Source organism: Rhinoderma darwinii, chromosome 5, assembly GCF_050947455.1.
Source record: "Rhinoderma darwinii isolate aRhiDar2 chromosome 5, aRhiDar2.hap1, whole genome shotgun sequence".
Classification (NCBI taxonomy): Eukaryota; Metazoa; Chordata; class Amphibia; order Anura; family Rhinodermatidae; genus Rhinoderma; species Rhinoderma darwinii.
This window is the reverse complement of record NC_134691.1, coordinates 204969756-204990519: the sequence shown is the minus strand read 5'-3', so window position 1 is coordinate 204990519 and position 20764 is coordinate 204969756. Positions and strand designations below refer to the sequence as shown.

General features: G+C 45.6%; 1 protein-coding gene across 1 annotated transcript in view; it reads right to left on the bottom strand.

Annotated features, from left to right (window-relative positions):
* The window catches only part of SACM1L (SAC1 like phosphatidylinositide phosphatase), a 227553-nt gene extending 214372 nt beyond the window's left edge, over positions 1-13181 (bottom strand). Inside the window, exon 1 of the mRNA XM_075826884.1 lies at positions 12970-13181. Coding sequence (XP_075682999.1) covers positions 12970-12998 — 29 coding nt within the window. The 5' untranslated portion in view covers positions 12999-13181. The remainder of the gene's footprint in view (positions 1-12969) is intronic.
* Positions 13182-20764: the final 7583 nt, after the last annotated feature.

The following is a 20764-nucleotide window of genomic DNA, read 5'->3' as shown; positions in this document are numbered from 1 at the left end:
GAAAATGTAGGTTTAGCGATTTTTTTTCTCATATCCACAAGGACTAAAGGAGAAAAAGCACCGTAAAATTAGTAAAGCAATTTCTCCCGAGTAAAACAATACCCCACATGTGGTAATAAACGGTTGTTTGGAGACACGGCAGGGCTGAGAAGGGAAAGAGCGCTATTTGGCTTTTGGAGCTCAAGTTTAGCAGGAATGGTTTGCAGAGGCCATGTCACATTTACAAAGTCCCTGAGGGGACAAAACAGTGGAAACCCCCCACAAGTGACCCCATTTTGGAGACTACACCCATTGAGGAAATTATCTAGGGGTATAGTGAGTGTTTTGACACCACAGGTTTTTTGCAGAAATTATTGGAAGTAGGCCCTGAAAATAAAAATCTACATTTTTTCAAAGAAAATGTAGGTTTAGCTTATTTTTACTCATTTCCACAAGGACTGAAGGAGAAAAAGCACCACAAAATTTGTAAAGCAATTTCTCCCGAGTAAAACAATGCCCCACATGTGGTAATAAACAGCTGTTTGGAGACACGGCTTGGCTTAGAAGGGAAAGAGCGCTATTTGGCTTTTGGAGATCACATTGAGCAGGAATGGTTTGCGGCGGCCATGTCACATTTGCAAAGCCCCTGAGGGGAAAAAACAATAAACGCCCAAAAAGGGACTCCATTTAGGAAACTACACCTCTTGAGGAATTCATCTAGGGGCGTAGTGAGCATTTTGACCCCACAGATGTTTCATAAAATTTATTAGAATTGGGCAGTGAAAATAAAAACAATCCTTTTTCTTCAATAAGACGTAGCTTTAGCGCAAATTTTTTCATTTTCGCAACAAATAAAAGGAAAAAAAAAAAGAACCCAACATTTGTAAAGCAATTTCTACCGAGTACAGCAATACCCCATATGTGGTCATAAACTGCTGTTTGGGCACACGGCAGGGCTCAGAAGGGAAGGACCGCCATTTGGAGTGCAGATGTTGCTAGATTGGTTTCTGGGCGCCTGTGGGCCCAAAACAGTGGAAAGCCCCCAGAAGTGACCCTATTTTGGAAACTACACCCCTCATTGCATTTACCTAGGGGTGTAGTGAGCATGTTAACCCTGCAGGTGTTTTGTAGAAATTAGTGTGAACTCGCTGTTGCAGAGTGAAAATGGGATTTTTTCCACAGATATGTGGACAATATGTGGTGCCCGGCTTGTGCCACCATAACAAGACAGCTCTCTAATTATTATGCTGGGTTTCCTGGTTTTAGAAACACCCTACATGTGGCCCTAATCTCTTGCCTGGACAGTCGACCAGGCTCAGGAGTGAAAGCGTACCATGTAAAATTGAGGCCTAATTTGGCGATTTACAAAGTATTGGTTCACAACTGCAGAGGCTCAGATGTGAAATAATAAAAATAAACCCCTGGGAAGTGACCCCATTATGGAAACTGCACCCCTCAAGGCATTTATTAAGGGGTGTAGTGAGCATTTTCACCCCACAGGTCTTTTCCATAAATGAATGCGCTGTGGATGGTGCAAATTAAAAATGTATATTTTTCCCTAGATATGCCATTCAGTGGCAAATATGTCGTGCCCAGCTTATGCCACTGGAGACACACACCCCAAAAATTGCTAAAAGGGTTCTCCCGGGTATGACGGTGCCATATATGTGGAAGGAAACTGCTGTTTGGGCACGCTGTGGGGTTCAGATGGGAGGAAATGCCATTTGGAGCGTGGATTTTGCTTGTTAGTAGTTTTGTTTGGAGTCTTACTGGTGTTTCCGTTTATAATGTAGGGCATATGTAAGCCGGGCGGAGTATATAAGGGGCATAGTCAGGTGGTATAATAATGGGGTAAAAAAAAACAATAAAATAATCCATAGATGTGTGTTACGCTGTGAAGCAATCCTTTCTGCACAGGCCGGTGTCGCACTGATATAGGACGTCCTTTATTATCCCCCTTTTGGTCCACACTCCGCGCCTTTGTAGTTTGGGGAATTTTGCTAGGAAGTGTTGTGATGGTATAATACGGGCACCGTCGCTTCCAGCGGATATGTTTGGGCCCTCCCTTTCCTGGTTCCCTAATTTTAGGTCCTTGATAAATCGCCTCTTCAAACAGAAGAAATGTTCCCCTCGGGCACAACTGCATATTTTTTTATTTCCTGACTTATTGGAGCCATAACTAATTTTATTTTTCATAGACGTAGCGGTATGAGGGCTGGTTTGTTGCGGGACGAGCTGTAGTTATTACTGGTACCATTTTGGGGTGCATGCGACTTTTTGATTACCTGGCATCCCAAAAAATAGGATAAAAGGTGATCAAAAAGTCGCAATTCTGGCACAGCTTTTTTTCGTTTTTTTTATACAACGTTCACCACGCATTATAAAATACATGTTAACTTTATTCTGCGGGTCAGTACGATTCCGGCGATACCTAATTTATAGCACTTTATGTTTTACAACTTTTTGCACAATAAAATTACTTTTGTAAAAAGAATGTATTTTTTCTGTCGCCAAGTTGTGAGAACCATAACTTTTTAATTTTTTTGTCGACGGAGGTGTATGAGGGCTTGTTTTTTGCGGGACGAGCTATAGTTTTTATAGGTACCATTTTTGGATACGTGCGACTTTTTGATCACTTTTTATTCTAACATTTGTAGGGCAAAGTGACTAAAAAACAGAAACTCTGATAACGTTTTTTACGGTTTTTTTTACGCTGTTCACCGCGTGCAATAAATAATATAATATTTTGATACCTCAGGTCGTTACGGTCGCGGCGATACCAAATACATATGGTTTATTATTATTTTTCAATAATAAAGGACTTGATAAGAGTAAAAGGGGATTGTGTTTTATTTGATTACTTGAAACTTTTATTGTTTTCAAACTTTTATTATTTGCACTTTTTTTTACACTTTTTTAACACTTTTTCTCAAGTCCCACTAGGGGACTTGAAGGTCCAACGGTCAGATTTTTTTTTTTCTAATACATTGCACTACCTATGTAGTGCAATGTATTAGATCGGTCAGTCATTCACTGACAGCAAGCCGATTAGGCTTCGCCTCCCGGTGGGGTCTAAATCGGCTTCCGTAATGGCAGAGCAGGAGACCATTGTGTCTCCTGTTGCCATAACAGCAGTCGCCAGTCCTGATTGCCTGTCAGGGCTGGCGATCCGCTAGTAACCGCTACGATGCAGCAATCGCTTTCGATTGCTGCATCGAAGGGGTTAATGGCAGGGATCGGAGCTAGCTCCGGTTCCTGCTGTTACAGGTGGATGTCAGCTGTACAGTACAGCTGACTTCCACCGCTGATGATGCCGGATCAGCTCCTGACCCGGCGCCATCTTGCCGGCAGCTACGGAAGCCGATCAGGCTCCGCCGCCGGGCGGATCTTGACCGGCTTCGGTGCTAGGCAGACCAGGAGGCCAGTATTAGGCCTCCGGTTGCCATTGCAGCCACCGGAACCCCGGCAATTTCATTACTGGGGTTCCGATGAGCTGCAAACACCTTAAGTGCAGCGATCGCGTTTGAGCGCTGCACTTAAGGGGTTAATGGCGGGGATCGAAGCTAATTTCGGTCCCCGCCGTTACAGCCGGATGTCAGCTGTAAGATACAGCTGAGATCCGGTGATGATGGCACCGGCTCAGCTTCTGAGCCGGTCCCAAACATTCGGCGTACATGTACGGCAAGATGCGGGAAGTCAATGCTTTCCATGACGTACATGTACGGCAAATGTCGGGAAGGGGTTAAGAACATGTTAACTTTATTGTACAGTTGGTTACGATCTCGACGATACATGTATGTGTTGTTTTTTTACACTATGAAAAAAAAAATACGATTTTTAATTAACTTTATTTGACACTAGCATTTATACCCGGCGTTGCTCGGGAGGTTGACTTACGGTATAGAGTAAAAGCTCATTATTTAAATACCCAATTATGTGTTGTAAGGCTCCTTGCAAACGAACGTAGAATTCGTCCGTAATTACGGACCCATTCACTTCTATTCCCCATGGACACCTTTCTGTATATTTACAGGAAGGTGTCCGTGCCGTAGAAAGGCTCAGCAAAAGATAGGACATGTCCTGTTTTTGCTTTTTACGGACCGTGCTCCCATTCTTTATATGGGAGCACGACCCGCATAATAATTAGAGAGTATTAAAAGTTAACTTACCTGCTTCTTCCTCCAGTCTGGCCTCCCGGGGTGACGTTTCATCCCATGTGACCGCTGCAGCCAAACACAGGCTGCAGCGGTCACATGGACTGCCACGTCATCCGGGGAGTTCGGACTGGATGTCAAGAGGGAAGCGTCACCAAGACAACGGTACGTATGAACTTTTTACTTTCAATCGCTGCGGAAACTCTACTCGAAAGGGCTGCCCCTTCTCTTTCCAGCACTGATAGAGAGAAGGGGCTGCCGATTAGCGCAGAAAAAAATGGGTCCGTAAGTACGGGTGGAATACTGGTGACACCAGACCCAATGTTATTGGAAGTACCATTAAATATCCTTAACACTATGATCACATGATCAAAAAAAAATGTATTCGCTTTAGGAAATAAAAATCCTACGCCAGTGCTCCTAGACTAAGCTACGAAGTGGTGGATGAGGGGCGGGGACTTCTGATTCATGCCCATTTGGCATCATTTTTCCTCGCTCCTCATCTTTACCATTAGTCCCTCCATCGCTCATTGCTTCTCCATGCATTTTAGTCCCTCAATTATACGAGACAGAACAACTGTCCTGCCTCCGTGTAAACCCGCTGTGGCCAACATCGCAGTGCTGCTGTGTTAGGCAATTCAACGAGGAATTATGTACGTTGCAGCCAATTATGGGCTGCCACGTCATCAATAGGGGCAGAGCCTGTCAGTGCAATCCCCTGATTTTAAACCAATGGGGGGGGGAGGGGGGAAATCAGGGTTCAAACAAACTTTCCAAAATATATATATAAGATTAATCATTTTTTTAGTCCCACTATGCGATGCTTTGATCGCTTCTATAATGCTTTGGTATATTTAGTATACCTAACCAAAGCATTACTGCCTGTCAGTGCAAAACTGACAGGCAATCTATTAGGCCATGCCTATGGCACGGTGTAATAGGCATACAGCCATGGCAGGCCCCTGGATGCCATGGCAACCTATTGGCAGTCCACGATCGTATTCACGGGTCGCCAATGGGAGACAGGGAGCCCCCCTCTGTAAACCAGTCACTTGCCGCGCTCGTCATTAACCATGGCATCTAAGGCAACTCCAATCCCGGCAGTAACAGCAAGAGCCCTGCTGTCACCAGACAGCCAAGCACCCGCTCCTCCGTGCACAGGACACCCGCGACGGGCTTATTCTGATGCGCCATAAGAAGGCTAATGCTTCAGAGTAAGGCCCCCTTAGAATTAGTGACCGCCGTGAAAAGGTGTATTGGTGGCCACAAAGGGGTTAAGAACATACTGGTTTACAATAAAAAATGTGGACTGGAACAAACCGGGAAGGGCTTTGTCAGATGCCATATTTTACATGTATTTAACAATCTTTAATCCAGATGTTACATCTGGACCTTGGCAGTTAAATACAGGTACAAGATGTCCGTCTGATTGAGGCCTAAGTGTTATTTGTAATCCAGACAAATCGGATGATTTTGTAGGGGACGAGTACTGTTAGCAAGACACTGTAGATTCCGTTAAATCGCAGTCATGTGTCACGAACAAAAAAAAAAGGGGACTGTCTTAATGTTCATGTTTAACCCCTTCGCGCTCAGCGACGTAATATTCCGTCGCGCTAACGAATACGTTCGCGCTCAGCGACGGAATATTACATCAAGGGAGTAACAGCCATTTTGGCCATCCTCCCGACACATGCAGGAGCTGTGACAGCTGCTGTCTCATACAGCAGCTGCCGCAGCTCCTACAGCTGGGACCGATCGCTGTGTCCCCTCTGATTAACAGTGCAGTGTTCAATAGCGATCTCGGCTTTTTAGGGGTTAAGCTACAATCGCCAGCCTGCTACACGATAGCGGCTGGCGATGGTGACTATGGCAACCGGACACCTAACAATGGCGTCCGGCTATGCCATCGACGGAAGCCTAGTGGGTCCTGACAAAGTCAGGACCCACTATGCTTGCTGTCAGTGAGTAGCTGACAGCTCTAATACACTGCACTACGCATGTAGTGCAGTGTAATAGAATAGCGATCAGGGCCTCCTGTCCTCAAGTCCCCTAGTGGGACAAAGTAAAAAAAAAAAAATGATGTGTAAAAATAAGAAAATAAAAGTTTTAAGTAATAAAAGTAAAAATCCCCCCTTTTCCCTGATCAGTCCTTTATTATTAATAAAAATCTATAAAACAAATAAACTATACATAATTGGTATCGCCGCGTCCGTAACTACAAAATTATTTCGTTATTTATCCCGCGTGGTGAACGCCGTAAAAGAAAATAATAAACCGAATCACAATTGTTTGGTCACTTCACCTCCCAAAATATGGAATAAAAAGAGATCAAAAAGTCACATGTACCGAAAAATGGTACTGATTGAAACTACAGTTCGTTACGCAAAAAATAAGTCCTCGCACGGCTTTATTGATTGAAAAATAAAAACGTTCTGGTGCTTAGAATAAGGTAACACAAAGTGAATGACTTTTTACAAAACGTATTTTATTGTGCAAACGCCATAAGACATAAAAAAAAAAACTATAAACATCTGGTATCGCCGTAATCGTATCGCCCCGCAGAATAAAGTGAATGTCATTTATAGCGCACGGTGAACGCTGTAAAAAAAATAAAAAAAAAATAAAAATAAAAAAACAATAGTAGAATTGCTGTTTTTTAGTCACCACGCCACCTAAAAATAGAATAAAAACTGATCAAAAAGCTGCATGCACCCCAAGAAAACTACAATGTATTCCTCAAGGGGTCTAGTTTCCAAATTGGGGTCACTTTTGGGGGGTTCCCAATGTTTTGGCACCACAAGACCTCTTCAAACCGGACATGGTGCCTAATAAAAAAAGAGGCCTCAAAATCCACTAGGTGCTCCTTTGCTTCGGAGGCCCATGCTTCAGTCCATTACCGCACTAGAGCCACATGTGGGATATTTCTCAAAACGGCAGAATCTGGGCAATAAGTACTAAGTTGCGTTTCTCTGATAAAACCTTTTGTGTTATAAAAAAAAAAAAATGGTATAAAGAGGATTTGACAAAAAAAATAAAATGTAAATTTCACCTCTACTTTGATCTAAATTCGCGTGAAACACCTAAAGGGTTCATAAACTTTCTAAATGCTGTTGTGAATACTTTGAGGGGTCTAGTTTCTAAAATGGGGTATTTGATAGGGGTTTCTAATATATGGGCCCCTCAAAGCAACTTCAGAACTGAACTGTAACCTAAAAAAATAAATAAATGAGGCAATACTTCGCTTCTTACATTATACTGATTATGAGCTGTGCCCACCCCGAGATGACCCCAGTTTTGACCGTTTGTATAAACGGAGACCCCTATTAGACCGTTCCAGTGCCCGGTTTTCCCAAGCATACACCCCCGAGAAGTGTATTTCTATTGATGAGTCCCTGGTACATTTTAAAGGGAGGGTTCAATTCCACGAGTACCTGCCGAGTAAGAGGGCAAGGTATGGCGTGAAGATGTATAAGCTGCGAGAGTGCATGCGGGTATACCTACAGGTTTAGGATATATGAAGGGAAGGCCACCCCCAAACCAGACTGCATCCTGGACTACAATAGGTACATGGGAGGTGTGGACTTGTCAGATCAAATCCTGAAGCCCTACAGCGCCATGCGGTGTGGTATAAGAAGCTGGCCGTGCACATCATACAGATGGCATTGTACAATGCGTACGTGCTACGTCGATGTGCAGGCCAGACGGGAACTTTCCTGGAATTTCAAGAAGTGATTATCAAGAACCTAATCTTTAGGGACCAAGAAGGGGGGTACCCAGTACTTCTGGAAGCGAGGCCACACGCATCGTACCAAGGCGGCAACACTTTCCAGGAGAAGTTCCCCAAACTGGCAAGAAGGGAAAAAGTCAAAAGAGGTGCAAAGTCTGCTATAAGGGATGACACAATATATCAATGTGACACGTGTCCCGAATAACCAGAGCTCTGTATGAAAGTCAGTTTTAAAATTTATCATACATCCCTTGGTTTATAATTTACCCCAATTTTACTTACCCTGATGTACTCCGCACAGCTTATCCCCCCTCGTCTTTCCCCTCTGAGCCCTGCCGTATGCCCAGGCAGCTGATAACAGCCACATGTAGGGTATTGCCATACCCGGGAGAACCCACATTACAGTTTATGGGGTGTAGGTCTCCGGTCAAAATGCTCACTACACCTCTAGATGAATGCCTTAAGGGTGTAGTTATTAAAACGGGGTCACTTCTTGCGGGTTTCAACTGTACTGGTACCTCAGGTGCTTCTGCATACATGACTTCGCACTAGAAAATCCCCAGTAGGCCAAATAGTGGTCCTTTCCTTCTGAGCCCTCCCATGGGCCCAAACGGCAGTTTATCACAACAAATGGGGTATTGCGCCACTCAGAACAAATTGCGCAACAGAATGGGGTATTTTGTTTCTTGTGAAAATAAGAAATTTTCAGCCAAAACTACATATTATTTGAAAAAAAAAATTTTGTTTTAATTCCCAGCCCAATTCAAATAAGTTCTGTGAAGAAACTGCTAAATTTTCTCTACATTTTGCAATTTTTCACCAATAAAACACTGAATATATCGACCAAATTTTACCACGAACATGAAGCCCAATGTGTCACGAGAAAACAATCTCAGAATCGCTTGGGTAGGTTTAAGCATTCCGACGTTATTACCACATAAAGTGAAATATGTCAGATTTGAAAAATGGGCTCTGAGCCTTAAAGAGGCCCTGTCCCCAGATTTTGCAGCTCCTATCTGCTATTGCAGCAGATAGGCGCTGCAATGTAGATTACAGTAACGTTTTTATTTTTAAAAAACGAGCATTTTTGGCCAAGTTATGACCATTTTTGTAGTTATGCAAATGAGGCTTGCAAAAGTCCAAGTGGGTGTGTTTAAAAGTAAAAGTCCAACTGGGCGTGTATTATGTGCATACATCGGGGCGTTTTTAATACTTTTACTAGCTGGGCGCTCTGAAGAGAAGCATCATCCACTTCTCTTCACAACGCCCAGCTTCTGGCAGATCACGCTGTGTCGTCACTCACAGGTCCTGCATCATGTCAGACGAGCGAGGACACCGGCACCAGAGGCTACAGTTGATTCTGCAGCAGCATCAGCGTTTGCAGGTAAGTAGCTACATCGACTTACCTGCAAACGCCGATGCTGCTGCAGAATCAACTGAAGCCTCTGGTGCCGATGTGTCCTCGCTCGTCTGACACGATGCAGGACCTGTGAGTGACGTCACAGCGTGATCTCTCGAGAACACGGCTGTGTCTGCACTGCCAGAAGCTGGGCGTTCTGAAGAGAAGTGGATGATACTTCTCTTCAGAGCGCCCAGCTAGTAAAAGTATTAAAAACGCCCCGATGTACGCACATAATACACGCCCACTTGGACTTTTGCAAGCCTCATTTGCATAACTACAAAAATGGTCATAACTTGGCCAAAAATGCTCGTTTTTTAAAAATAAAAACGTTACTGTAATCTACATTGCAGTGCCTATCTGCTGCAGTAGCAGATAGGGGCTGCAAAATCTGGTGACAGAGCCTCTTTAAGGCCAAAACTAGGCTGCGTCCTTAAGGGGTTAAAGGGTTAAGTTACTAAAGATGGCGATGGATTTAACCATGTTCTTATTCTAGTAATTGATTTAACTATTGATTGCCTGAGATTTCTCATCAGGATTACCACTTTCCATATGCCCTAGTTTATATCTTTGAAACATAATGCATCATAATATAGGCAGTTATTCCAAGAGGCCCTAAACATTGCAGCATTGCCTACCTATGTTCTTTATCTTACGGTTACAATTCTATACACTAGAGCCTAGTTACAGAAGAGTAAAATATACCTGTATTACACTGCAGAGTATATAACAAGGCTCTGTGACAAACCACGTTGAGCACTGTAATGGTATCAATTAACATCTGAATAAAATATTTAGAGACTTCACACAAGGCAACAACTTCTATTGCCAGGCATTCAACTAGAAAAGACATGGGCGTTTACAGTTATTAAGATTGCACATGACTTTCCATTCTTCAGACACCAAATAGTTCTGTTTGTCCCTACTATATGCATTATTGAGAAAGATTAATCTAATGTAGATTCTAGGGTCCCAAATAATGATCTCAAGATTGGTTATTAAAAGGAAACCTGTCACGTAGAAGATACAGTCCAATCTGCAGGCAGCATGTTATAGAGCAGGAGAAGCGGAGTAGATTAATATATCGTTTAGTGGGAAAAGATTCAGTAAAACGTGTAATTTATCAATTTTAACCCCTGCTCATTCTGGGCTTTGGAGTCCAGTAGGCGGTCTCACTTAATGATTGACAGTCATCCCAGTATGAGCATGCATAACGAGGTAGCTGTCAATCACTGGTTAGGACCGCCCCTTGGACTCCAAAGCCAAGAGTGAGCGTGGATATCGAGCTATAAATCACAAGTAAGGCTGGATTCACATGAGTGTGCGTTTTACGCACGCAAAAAACACTGCGTTTTGCGTGCGCAAAGGGCACTTAACAGCTCCATGTGTCATCACCATATGATGCGTGGCTGTGTGATTTTCGCGCAGCCGCCATCATTATGACACTCCGTTTGGATGTTTGTAAGCACGTGGTGCTTTTCTGTTTTCATTCATAGTTTTTACTGCTGTTGCGCGAATCACGCGCGTCCCACGGAAGTGCTTCCGCGTGCCACGCGTGATTTCCACGCACCCATTGACTTCAATGGGTGCGTGATGCGCGAACAACGCAAAAATATAGGACATGTCGTGAGTTTTACAATCACGGACAGTTTGCACGGCCCCACAGACTAACATAGGTCCGTGCGAGGCGCGTGAAAATCACGCGTGTTGCACGGACGTATATCACGTTCGTCTGAATAAGCCCTTATACTGAATCTTTTCCCTAAACAAAAAAAAACTCATCAATCTGAGCAGCTCCTTCTATTCTATAACAAGCTCCATGACACTCTTTGTGGACAGTGCTGCAGCGATGACATGCTTGTACACCATGATCGCTGCAGTCAATCACTGGCCTAAGTGGTATAGAGCACAATAAAGCTGCAGCTATCAAGTGGGTATACGGGCAGGTCATCGCTGAAGCACTGTCAACAAAGAGTAGCAGGGAGCTCTGGGGCAGCAGTGCTGGATCGCCAGTGGATACGTCTGGCGCGTAATGGCTCTTTAAAAAACTCGGCAAAATACTCAGTGTGAACATAGATTAAACTAGAAAATACTTACCCCCAGCCGTTGTCATAGCACTTATTCCTCTGTTCTCCGTGCAGTCTGGCCTCCTGAGATAGCTACAGCCCATGTGACCACTGCAGCCTGTGATTGGCTGCAGAAGTCACATGGGATGAAAAGTGGGATGAGCCAGCCTGGACAGAGAAGAGAGGATAAAAGCCCCAACACTTGTTATTTGCAGCATAAATGGTCACGCTGCAGATGTAACAGCCATAGCACAGGTCAATTTATGTTTGGCTATAGATTTTTTTTCTGCAGCGTGTGCGTGACATTTATTCAAATCTCATTAACTTTGCTGCTACTGCTGCAGAACTTCCGCACAGAATTCACTCGTGGATTCCAAGTAACCACGTTGGAAAGGACCATGTTCTTATAAGACATGACATTTCTATTTCCTTATATAACTGACTCATCTAAGCACCTTTTTTCTCCGAAACTGCATCAAAACCAAAATGTGTGAATCCAGCCTTACGGGGTGGAAGGTTGCTTTAGACTAGGGCTACACAGCCACTTTGACCAGCAGGTTGCCACGACACGACCGCTGCAAAAAATCCAACCCTACTGGATTTCTTGCGACTGTCGCGTCGCAATAACTTGCAGGTCGCAACACAGCCACATTAAAATATTCATTACTTGTGATGTGGCCATAGTCGCCGTGTAACCCTGAGGGTATGTTCACACGGCCTATTTACGGACGTAATTCAGGCGTTTTTGCCCCGAATTACGTCCGAAAATAGCGCCTCAATAGCGCTGACAAACATCTGCCCATTGAAAGCAATGGGCAGATGTTTGTCTGTTCACACGAGGCGTAATTTACGCGCCGCTGTCAAATGACGGCGCGTAAATAGACGCCCACGTCAAAGAAGTTACCTGTCACTTCTTTGGCCGTAATTGGAGCCGTTATTCATTGACTTCAATGAATAGCAGCGCCAATTACGTCCGTAATTGACGCGGCGTTCAAGCGCCTGCACATGCCGTTACGGCTGAAATTACGGGGATGTTTTCAGGCTGAAACATAACCGTAATTTCAGCCGTTACGGACGCCTTCGTGTGAACATACCCTCACCTTCACCTGAGAGCAAGAATATGCGCCACCTAGTGGTACCTCATAGATAAAACACTACAGAAGTCTATAGAACGAGAGCTTTTCATAATTATTCATAATACAAAACTGTAAAATATAAACATACATTGTGAAAAAAAACAAAATAGAATATAAGGACACCCATTTAGCATCATATAAAGAGATGGTGCCGCAGGCTTTCTGTGCCGCAGGCTTTCTGTGCAGCCGGCTATAATGGGACAGCCTTCCAGTGCAGACATGTGGGATCAGTTGACAAAACAACTGTCCTTGACCATTAGAAATATGGGTAACATTTACACAGCACATACATGAAAAAAGCTAAAGGATTTTGGGGTAAAGCTCTACGCTGCCTCGTCACGTGACAGATCACCAGACTGGAAGAGGTAGGCAGCAGCTACAGTCTCTGGCCCTCACTCTAATATAACGTATACATACAGGACGGGGGGGGAGAAGGAGCCATAGCAGTCCGTACATTGACATAGTGAGAACACATAACACGAAGACCGTACAAGAGGCTTCTACTCACAGCTTCAAGTTGTCATAGACCAGCGCCATGGTCCACAGCCTCTAGTGACTCGTGTAATTCAGAGCCGATTGTAAGTCATATAACCACCACTCTATGACAGGCCCTCGTATGCGCAAGTCACACTCTCTGCACCTACTTCCTCTTACGTAGATTAGCCCAAACTCAGTCCTACGGAGGCCGGCAAGGACGTCAAGCGCTGACTAGCGTGTGCTGGGTGCAGGACGGAGCGCAGCAAGGCTCAAACTGAAAAAGCAAAAAGAAAGGACACAAAGTGGTGTGAGGAAAAAAATATACTGGAAGCAATTACTTTCGTTTTCAAATAATATGTACATATGTAGGTAAAGGAAAAGAAACAAAACTAATAAGGGGAATGGAGAATCTTCGTTTTGAGCAAAGATACAAAGAATTAAATTAGTCTAAAGAGAGAACAATACATTTTTAATACGTATGTACATGGCCCGGGCAAACAGATAGTTTTGGATGCAGTTTTTTGTGCCAAACTTGAAAAGCATGTAAAAAGCCTCATGCATTTTCTACGTGTATTTTTGGTTTTATTTAGTGCATTTTTTTCCTGGCGTTTTTGAAGGGATCTAGAGAATCCTATAGGGAAAAAAATCCAGAAATGCCAAACTGTAACCCAGAAAATGCTGGGTTTTGATAAAAACACCACTGGCACCAAAAATGTCAAAAATTAAAACTCTTTATGTAGACATTTTCATATATTATTAGAGATTTGAAACGAATTGCGTTTTTTTTACCACAAAAAAAACTGCACAAGAAGCCCAGCGAACACCATTGTTCCTTCCAAGCAATGAGCTATGGAGCTAAAGTTAATAATTCCAAACCCAGCAGACAGTGCTGCTAATGTGATCATTAACCCCATTAAAATGTTGTATTCTAGGCAAATAACGTCACAGGAGGCATAGCAGTCGAGTCCTAACTGAGCTCCTTAAAGGGAACCTGTCACCAGCATTTCACCTATTGAACTTTACTTATCCCTCTCTGGCTGCTGCTATCAAAAGTTCATTACCGTTATCCCCTCTCCTAAACTCCTCCTCCGACTGTAAATAACGGTCTGCGAACATTTCGCTCTTATTATCGTAATAATCCGGTGTCCCTTTGTGCGCACACACCAGAAGAGGACATAAATGCACAAGCGCAGGATTTTGTGTGCTGGGGGAAGATGAGGAGCTGTCGATCAAAAGTAAGGAGGCGGGGTAAACTCGGAAAGACTTGAGGAATGAAGATATGACTTTTGAAACGAAGATTTGACTCTTTTCTGCTCATTAGCATACGGTGTGGGAACACTAAAAAGCTGAATACTAAAGCTACAGAGCCGACTAAGAAGATAATTATAGGTTATATAGAAAGGACTTTTCACCCACTACCACCAGGTATTGCTGGTTTAATAGGTCAAATGCTGGTGACAGGTTCCCTTTAAGGCCCTTTTACACTGGCTAATTATTGGGCAAACGAGCATTCAAAGAACACTCATTTCCGATAATTGACCTGTGTAAACAGGGCAACGATCAGCCAATCTTTACAATGGATTATTTTATCCCAGTTATATATGTCGTATAACTCAGCTCAGCCGTTCCCAACAAGCCTCACCGGTCCCAGGGCAGACCTATATTATCTTTTCCAAGTAGTCAGCATGCAATCACACTTGTTTTAACTAGTCTCATTTGACTTGAGGCGACATATAACATACAAGAAGAAAACTCGTTTTCCACAGGAACCTGCACAAAACCATAAGAAAGCCCATACTGTATTGATCAGGAACAGCTCATGTATCAGACACCCTCCAAATATAAAGAGTTATGCCCAGTGGCGTAACTACAACCGTAGCAGCCATAGCGGCTGCTACGGGGCCCGTGGCATGAGGGGGCCCGTGTCGCCCGCCGGCACGGGCCCCCACCATGGCCGGAGGCTCCGCTAGCAGCCGCTATGGCTGCTACAGCGGGACACCACTGAACACTACGGCAGAGCAGGGAGGTATCTCCCCGCTCTGCCATTAAACAAAAGACATATATCCCCTATCCACAGGATAGGGATACATGTGTGATCGCTGGCATTGACAGGGAGAACGGGGGACTGAAAGTCCCCTGAAGTTCTCCATCCCAAACCTCGGACTTCCGGGGTCGGTGTCGGCAGCTCCGTAGAAATGAATGGAGCGCCGGTCGCGCTTGTGCGCATGCGTGACCTGCGCTCCTTTCATTTTTATTGAGCTGCGCAGAGGCTGGAAGTCAGAGGTTAGTCATGGAGAACTTCAGGGGACTTTCAGTCCCCCGTTCTCCCTATCGCTGCCAGCGATCACACATGTATCCCCTATCCTGTGGATAGGGGATACATGTCTTTTGTAGGACACACTGTAGGTCGCATTTTTTGGGGGTTTGGGGACGCTGTATGGCGTTCCCTACATCGGGGGGCTATATGGCATTCCCTACAGGGGGGGGGGGGCTGTATGGCGTTCCCTACAGGGGGGGCTGTATGGCGTTCCCTACAAGGGGGGCTGTATGGCATTCCCTACAGGGGGGCTGTATGGCATTCCCTACAGGGGGGGCTGTATGGCATTCCCTACAGGGGGGGCTGTATGGCATTCCCTACAGGGGGGGCTGTATGGCGTTCCCTACAGGGGGGGGGCTGTATGGCGTTCTCTACAGTGGGGGCTGTATGGCGTTAGCACCATAAAGCCCCCCCTGTAGATAACGTCATACAGTTCCCCCTGTAGATAACGCCATACAGCCCACCCTGTAGATAGCGCCATACAGCCCCCTCTGTAGATAGCGCCATATAGCCACCCCCCTGTAGAGAACGCCATACAGCCCCCTCTGTAGATAGCGCCATACAGCACCCCCTGTAGATAGCGCCATACAGACCCCCTGTAGATAGCACCATACAGCCCCCCTTGTAGGGAACGCCATACAGCCCCCACTGTAGAGAACGCCATACAGCCCCCTCTGTAGGGCACGCCATACAGACCCCCCTGTAGATAGTGCCATATAGCCCCCCTGTAGAGAACGCCATACAGCCCCCACTGTAGAGAACGCCATACAGCCCCCTCTGTAGATAGCGCCATATAGCCCCCACTGTAGAGAACGCCATACAGCCCCCTCTGTAGATAGCGCCATACAGCCCCCTCTGTAGATAGCGCCATACAGCCCCCCCTGTAGATAGCGCCATACAGCCCCCCCTGTGGATAGCGCCATACAGCCCCCTCTGTAGATAGCGCCATACAGCCCTCTCTGTAGATAGCGCCATACAGCCCCCCCTGTGGATAGCGCCATACAGTCTCCTCTGTAGATAGCGCTATACAGCCCCCCTGTAGATAGCGCCATACAGCCCCCACTGTAGAGAACGCCATACAGCCCCCTCTGTAGATAGCGCCATACAGCCCCCTCTGTAGATAGCGCCATACAGCCCCCCCTGTAGATAGCGCCATACAGCCCCCCCTTTAGATAGCACCATACAGCCCCCGTAGATAGCTCCATACAGCCCCCACTGTAGATAGCGCCATACAGCCACCTCTGTAGGTAGCGCCATACAGCCCCCTCTGTAGATAGCGCCATAAAGCCCCCCGTTGATAACGCCATACAGCCCCCACTGTAGAGAACGCCATACAGCCCCCTCTGTAGATAGCGCCATACAGCCCCCTCTGTAGATAACGCCATACAGCCCCTTCTGTAGATAGCGCCATACAGCCCCCTCTGTAGATAGCGCCATAAAGCCCCCGTAGATAACGCCATACAGCCCCCACTGTAGAGAACGCCATACAGCCCCCTCTGTAGATAATGCCATACAGCCCGCCTGTAGATAACGCCATACAGCCCCCTCTGTAGAGAACGCCATACAGCCCCCACTGTAGAGAACGCCATACAGCCCCCACTGTAGATAACGCCATACAGCCCCCCCTGTAGATAGCGCCATAAAGCCCCCAATGTAAAGAATGCCATACAGCCCCCACTGTAGAGAACGCCATACAGCCCCCTCTGTAGATAGCGCCATATAGCCTCCACTGTAGAGAACGCCAAAAGTTTGCTATGGGGCCCAGTCTTTCCTAGTTACGCCCCTGGTTATGCCCATATCACCAGATAGCAGTAAGAATTAAAATAACTGCTTTATATGGCATGACAGTCATAATAAGCGACAAAAATGCTAAATTTAAAAAAATGAAATACACCAAGGAAATAACAGGATTTTTGAGTACTCACTGTAAAAGCTTTTTCTTGACCAGTTCATTGGGGGACACAGACCGTGGGTATATGCTGCTGCCACTAGGAGGCTCGACACTATGAAATAAAAAAGTGACTGCTCCTACAGGCTATACCCTGCCCACAGACACTGAGCTATTCAGTCTGTCCGCAAGCAGTAGGAGAATCAGATACAGGGTATGATAAGCATGTCAAAGAGGAGAGGGGAAACCGTCAAACTGACAATCCACAATGAAAAAAACCTTGAAAAACAAGTGGGTGAATTGGACAAGAAAAAGATTTTACCGTGAGTACTCAAAAAATCCTTTTTCTTGTTCGTTACATTGGGGGAGACAGACCATGGGATAGTGTCGGATTAAGTGGACCATAGGCCCAGGGCTGTTCCCCAAACTTGGGACCCTCTTCTTCCCCACTGGTCGGCCGTGCCCTGTCTATAGTGTACACCACCTGTCTGTGCGAGCAAATGGTGGTTATGATTCTCCTTGTCAAAGGGCTGTGTCCCTACATACTGATAGTCTTCAACCATCGCTGACAGTACCACACTGTGTAGGGACATATCCCCCTGACAATGGGAATGGTAACACCCATTTGTCTATTATTCCTGAACTACACAGAGACTTTTTGTGGAATGCAAGGATTTCCTATAAGAAACATGTTAGGGGTGGGGACAGATACTCTATAAATTTAGTGACTCAAAGGTGACGTCTTCTCTCATGGGAGTCGTTCTCTTTTTTTTTTCTTCTTGATCTGACACACTGTTATGGTGACTTCTCCAGAAGACTGCAGAATTTCCTGCCGAGACATTTTTGCCCATTGCTTCTGAGGCCATTTCCATCCTACAGAAACACAAAAATTCAGACCTTAAACCCCCTAAATTGTTCCACACCCCAGACCAGATCCCTTTGCAAATTCAGACCCAAGGCGCATACATTAACTCAGACTAAGTATTCGGACCCCATACAAGACCCTAGAATACATACAGACCCCAGACCTTCTAAATTATTTCAATCCCCAGACCAGACCCCCTAAACAAAAGAGACTCTAGAACAAGCACCCTAAGTAAATACAGACCCTAGACCAGACCTCCTAAATACAGACCTAAGCCCAGACCCCTAAATACAGACACTCTGATCTGACCCTCTAAACTAATAATGACCCCAGACATGACCCCCTAAACTAATACAGACCCCCTAAATAGACCCTCTAAACTAATGCAGACCCTCTAAATACAGACCCCTAAACTATTACAGACTCCAGACCCCTAAATACAGACCAGGAAGTACAGACCCCCTAAACTAATACAGATGCCCTAAATATAATACCAGACCCACTAAACTAATCCAGACCCCCTAAATCCAGACCTCTAAACTAATACAGACCCCAGACCCTCTAAATAAAACCTAAATACAGACCCTAAATTAATACAAACCCCCTAAATACAGACACCTTAACTATTACAGACCCAAGATCCCCTAAAAACAGACCCCAGATCCCTTAAACTAATCCATCCCCCTTATACTTACACAGCAGCTCAAAGTCTTCTCTATTGAGTCTTGCTGCTGTACTAGGACCTGCCTACATGGCCATGTGACCTGCAGGTCTCCCAACAGTAACAAGAACTTCAAACATAAGGTCATCTTATTGCAGAGGAAGGAAGACGTACAGAAGACTGGAGTCCGACAATGGCGCCACGAGAGTATCCCCAGCACAGGCCTCTGAATCCGGAGATCGGGAGGTAAAACAGGGGACCTATTGATTGAACCTGGATGCCATCAAGTTCACGTTTGAACGACCCTACTTGAGACATATTTGGTCGAAGACATCTTGCTGAAGAGACCCTACCCTGGGGACCCACCTTTTTGCGACTGAGAAAGTCTGCGATCCAATTGTCGACCCCGGGAATGTGAACTGCTGAGAGAGACGGAAAGTGAGCTTCTGCCCAGACCAGGATCCTGGAAGCCTCGGCAAGCACTGTGGTGCTGCGAGTGCCACCCTGGTGATTTAGATAAGCCACGGCTGTGGCATTATCCATTTGAACCTTCATTGGGTATCCGGACAGAGGCGGAGTCCAGTGCAGGAGGCGCAGGAAAATGTCTCTCAATTCCAGAAGATTGATGGGAAGACTCCTATGGAGACCACAGCCTCTGAGCCGTAAGATTCCGAAAGTTGCTCCCCATCCCTTCAGGCTGGCTTCAGTGGAGAGGTTCAGCCGGAGGAAGGAGCACCCTGGGGAATGGCTGGAGAAGTGGACCACCACTGAAGCGAGCATTGGACTGAGTGGGGAAGGATGAACTTCAGATCCAGCGATTGCAAATACCTGTCCCACTGGGAGAGGATTGCCCGCTGTGGAGGGCATGTGTGAAGTTGCACAAATGGAATATTCTCGATTGATGCCATGCAGTGGTGGAGTGAAATTGGCACAGTCGCATGTAGGGAACGAATCCCAACCTAAGAAGACATCCTGGAAGGAGGGAAACCTTTGCCGAGCAAGTGTATTGAATGCCTTGAATACAACTGCTGTGAGCTTGTTGGTAGGTTTGCAGCCAGAGACCTTACTAAAAGGAGCAGCTAAGTGGCAAAAAACGATTTAAAACAAGCAGCTAAGCGAGTGTGCGAGCGTTAGAGTGTGCATTGATTTCAAGTGTGCAGTGTCTTAAGTGTGACTTAAAGAGGCTCTGTCACCAGATTTTGCAACCCCTATCTCCTATTGCAGCAGATCGGCGCTGCAATGGAGATAAGAGTAACGTTTTTTGTTTTTTTTAAACGAGCATTTTTGGCCAAGTTATGGCCATTTTTATATTTATGTAAATGAGGCTTTCTAAAGTACAACTGGGCGTGTTTACAGTAAAAGTACAACTGGGCGTGTATTATGTGTGTTACATCTGGCCGTGTTTACTTCTTTTACTAGCTGGGCGTTCTGACGAGAAGTATCATCCACTTCTCTTCAGAACGCCCAGCTTCTGGCAGTGCACAGACACAGCGTGTTCTCGAGAGATCACGCTGTGTCGTCACTCACTTCCTGCCCCAGGTCCTGCATCGTGTCGGCCACATCGGCACCAGAGGCTACAGTTGATTCTGGAGCAGCATCAGCGTTTGCAGGTAAGTAGCTACATCGACTTACCTGCAAACGCCGATGCTGCTGCAGAATCAACTGTAGCCTCTGGTGCCGATGTGTCCTCGCTCGTCCGACACGATGCAGGACCTGGGGCAGGAAGTGAGTGACGACACAGCGTGATCTCTCGAGAACACGCTGTGTCTCTGCACTGCCAGAAGCTGGGCGTTAACGAACAGAAGTCGATGATGCTGATTCGTCAGCATCATACACTCCCATTCCCAACGCCCAGCTAGTAAAAGAATTAAAAACGCCCCGATGTACTCACATAATACACGCCCAGTTGTACTTTTACTTTAAATACGCCCAGTTGGACTTTAGCAAGCCTCATTTGCATAAATACAAAAATGGTCATAACTTGGCCAAAAATGCTTGTTTTTTAAAAATAAAAACGTTACTCTTATCTACATTGCAGCGCCGATCTGCTGCAATAGCAGATAGGGGTTGCAAAATCTGGTGACAGAGCCTCTTT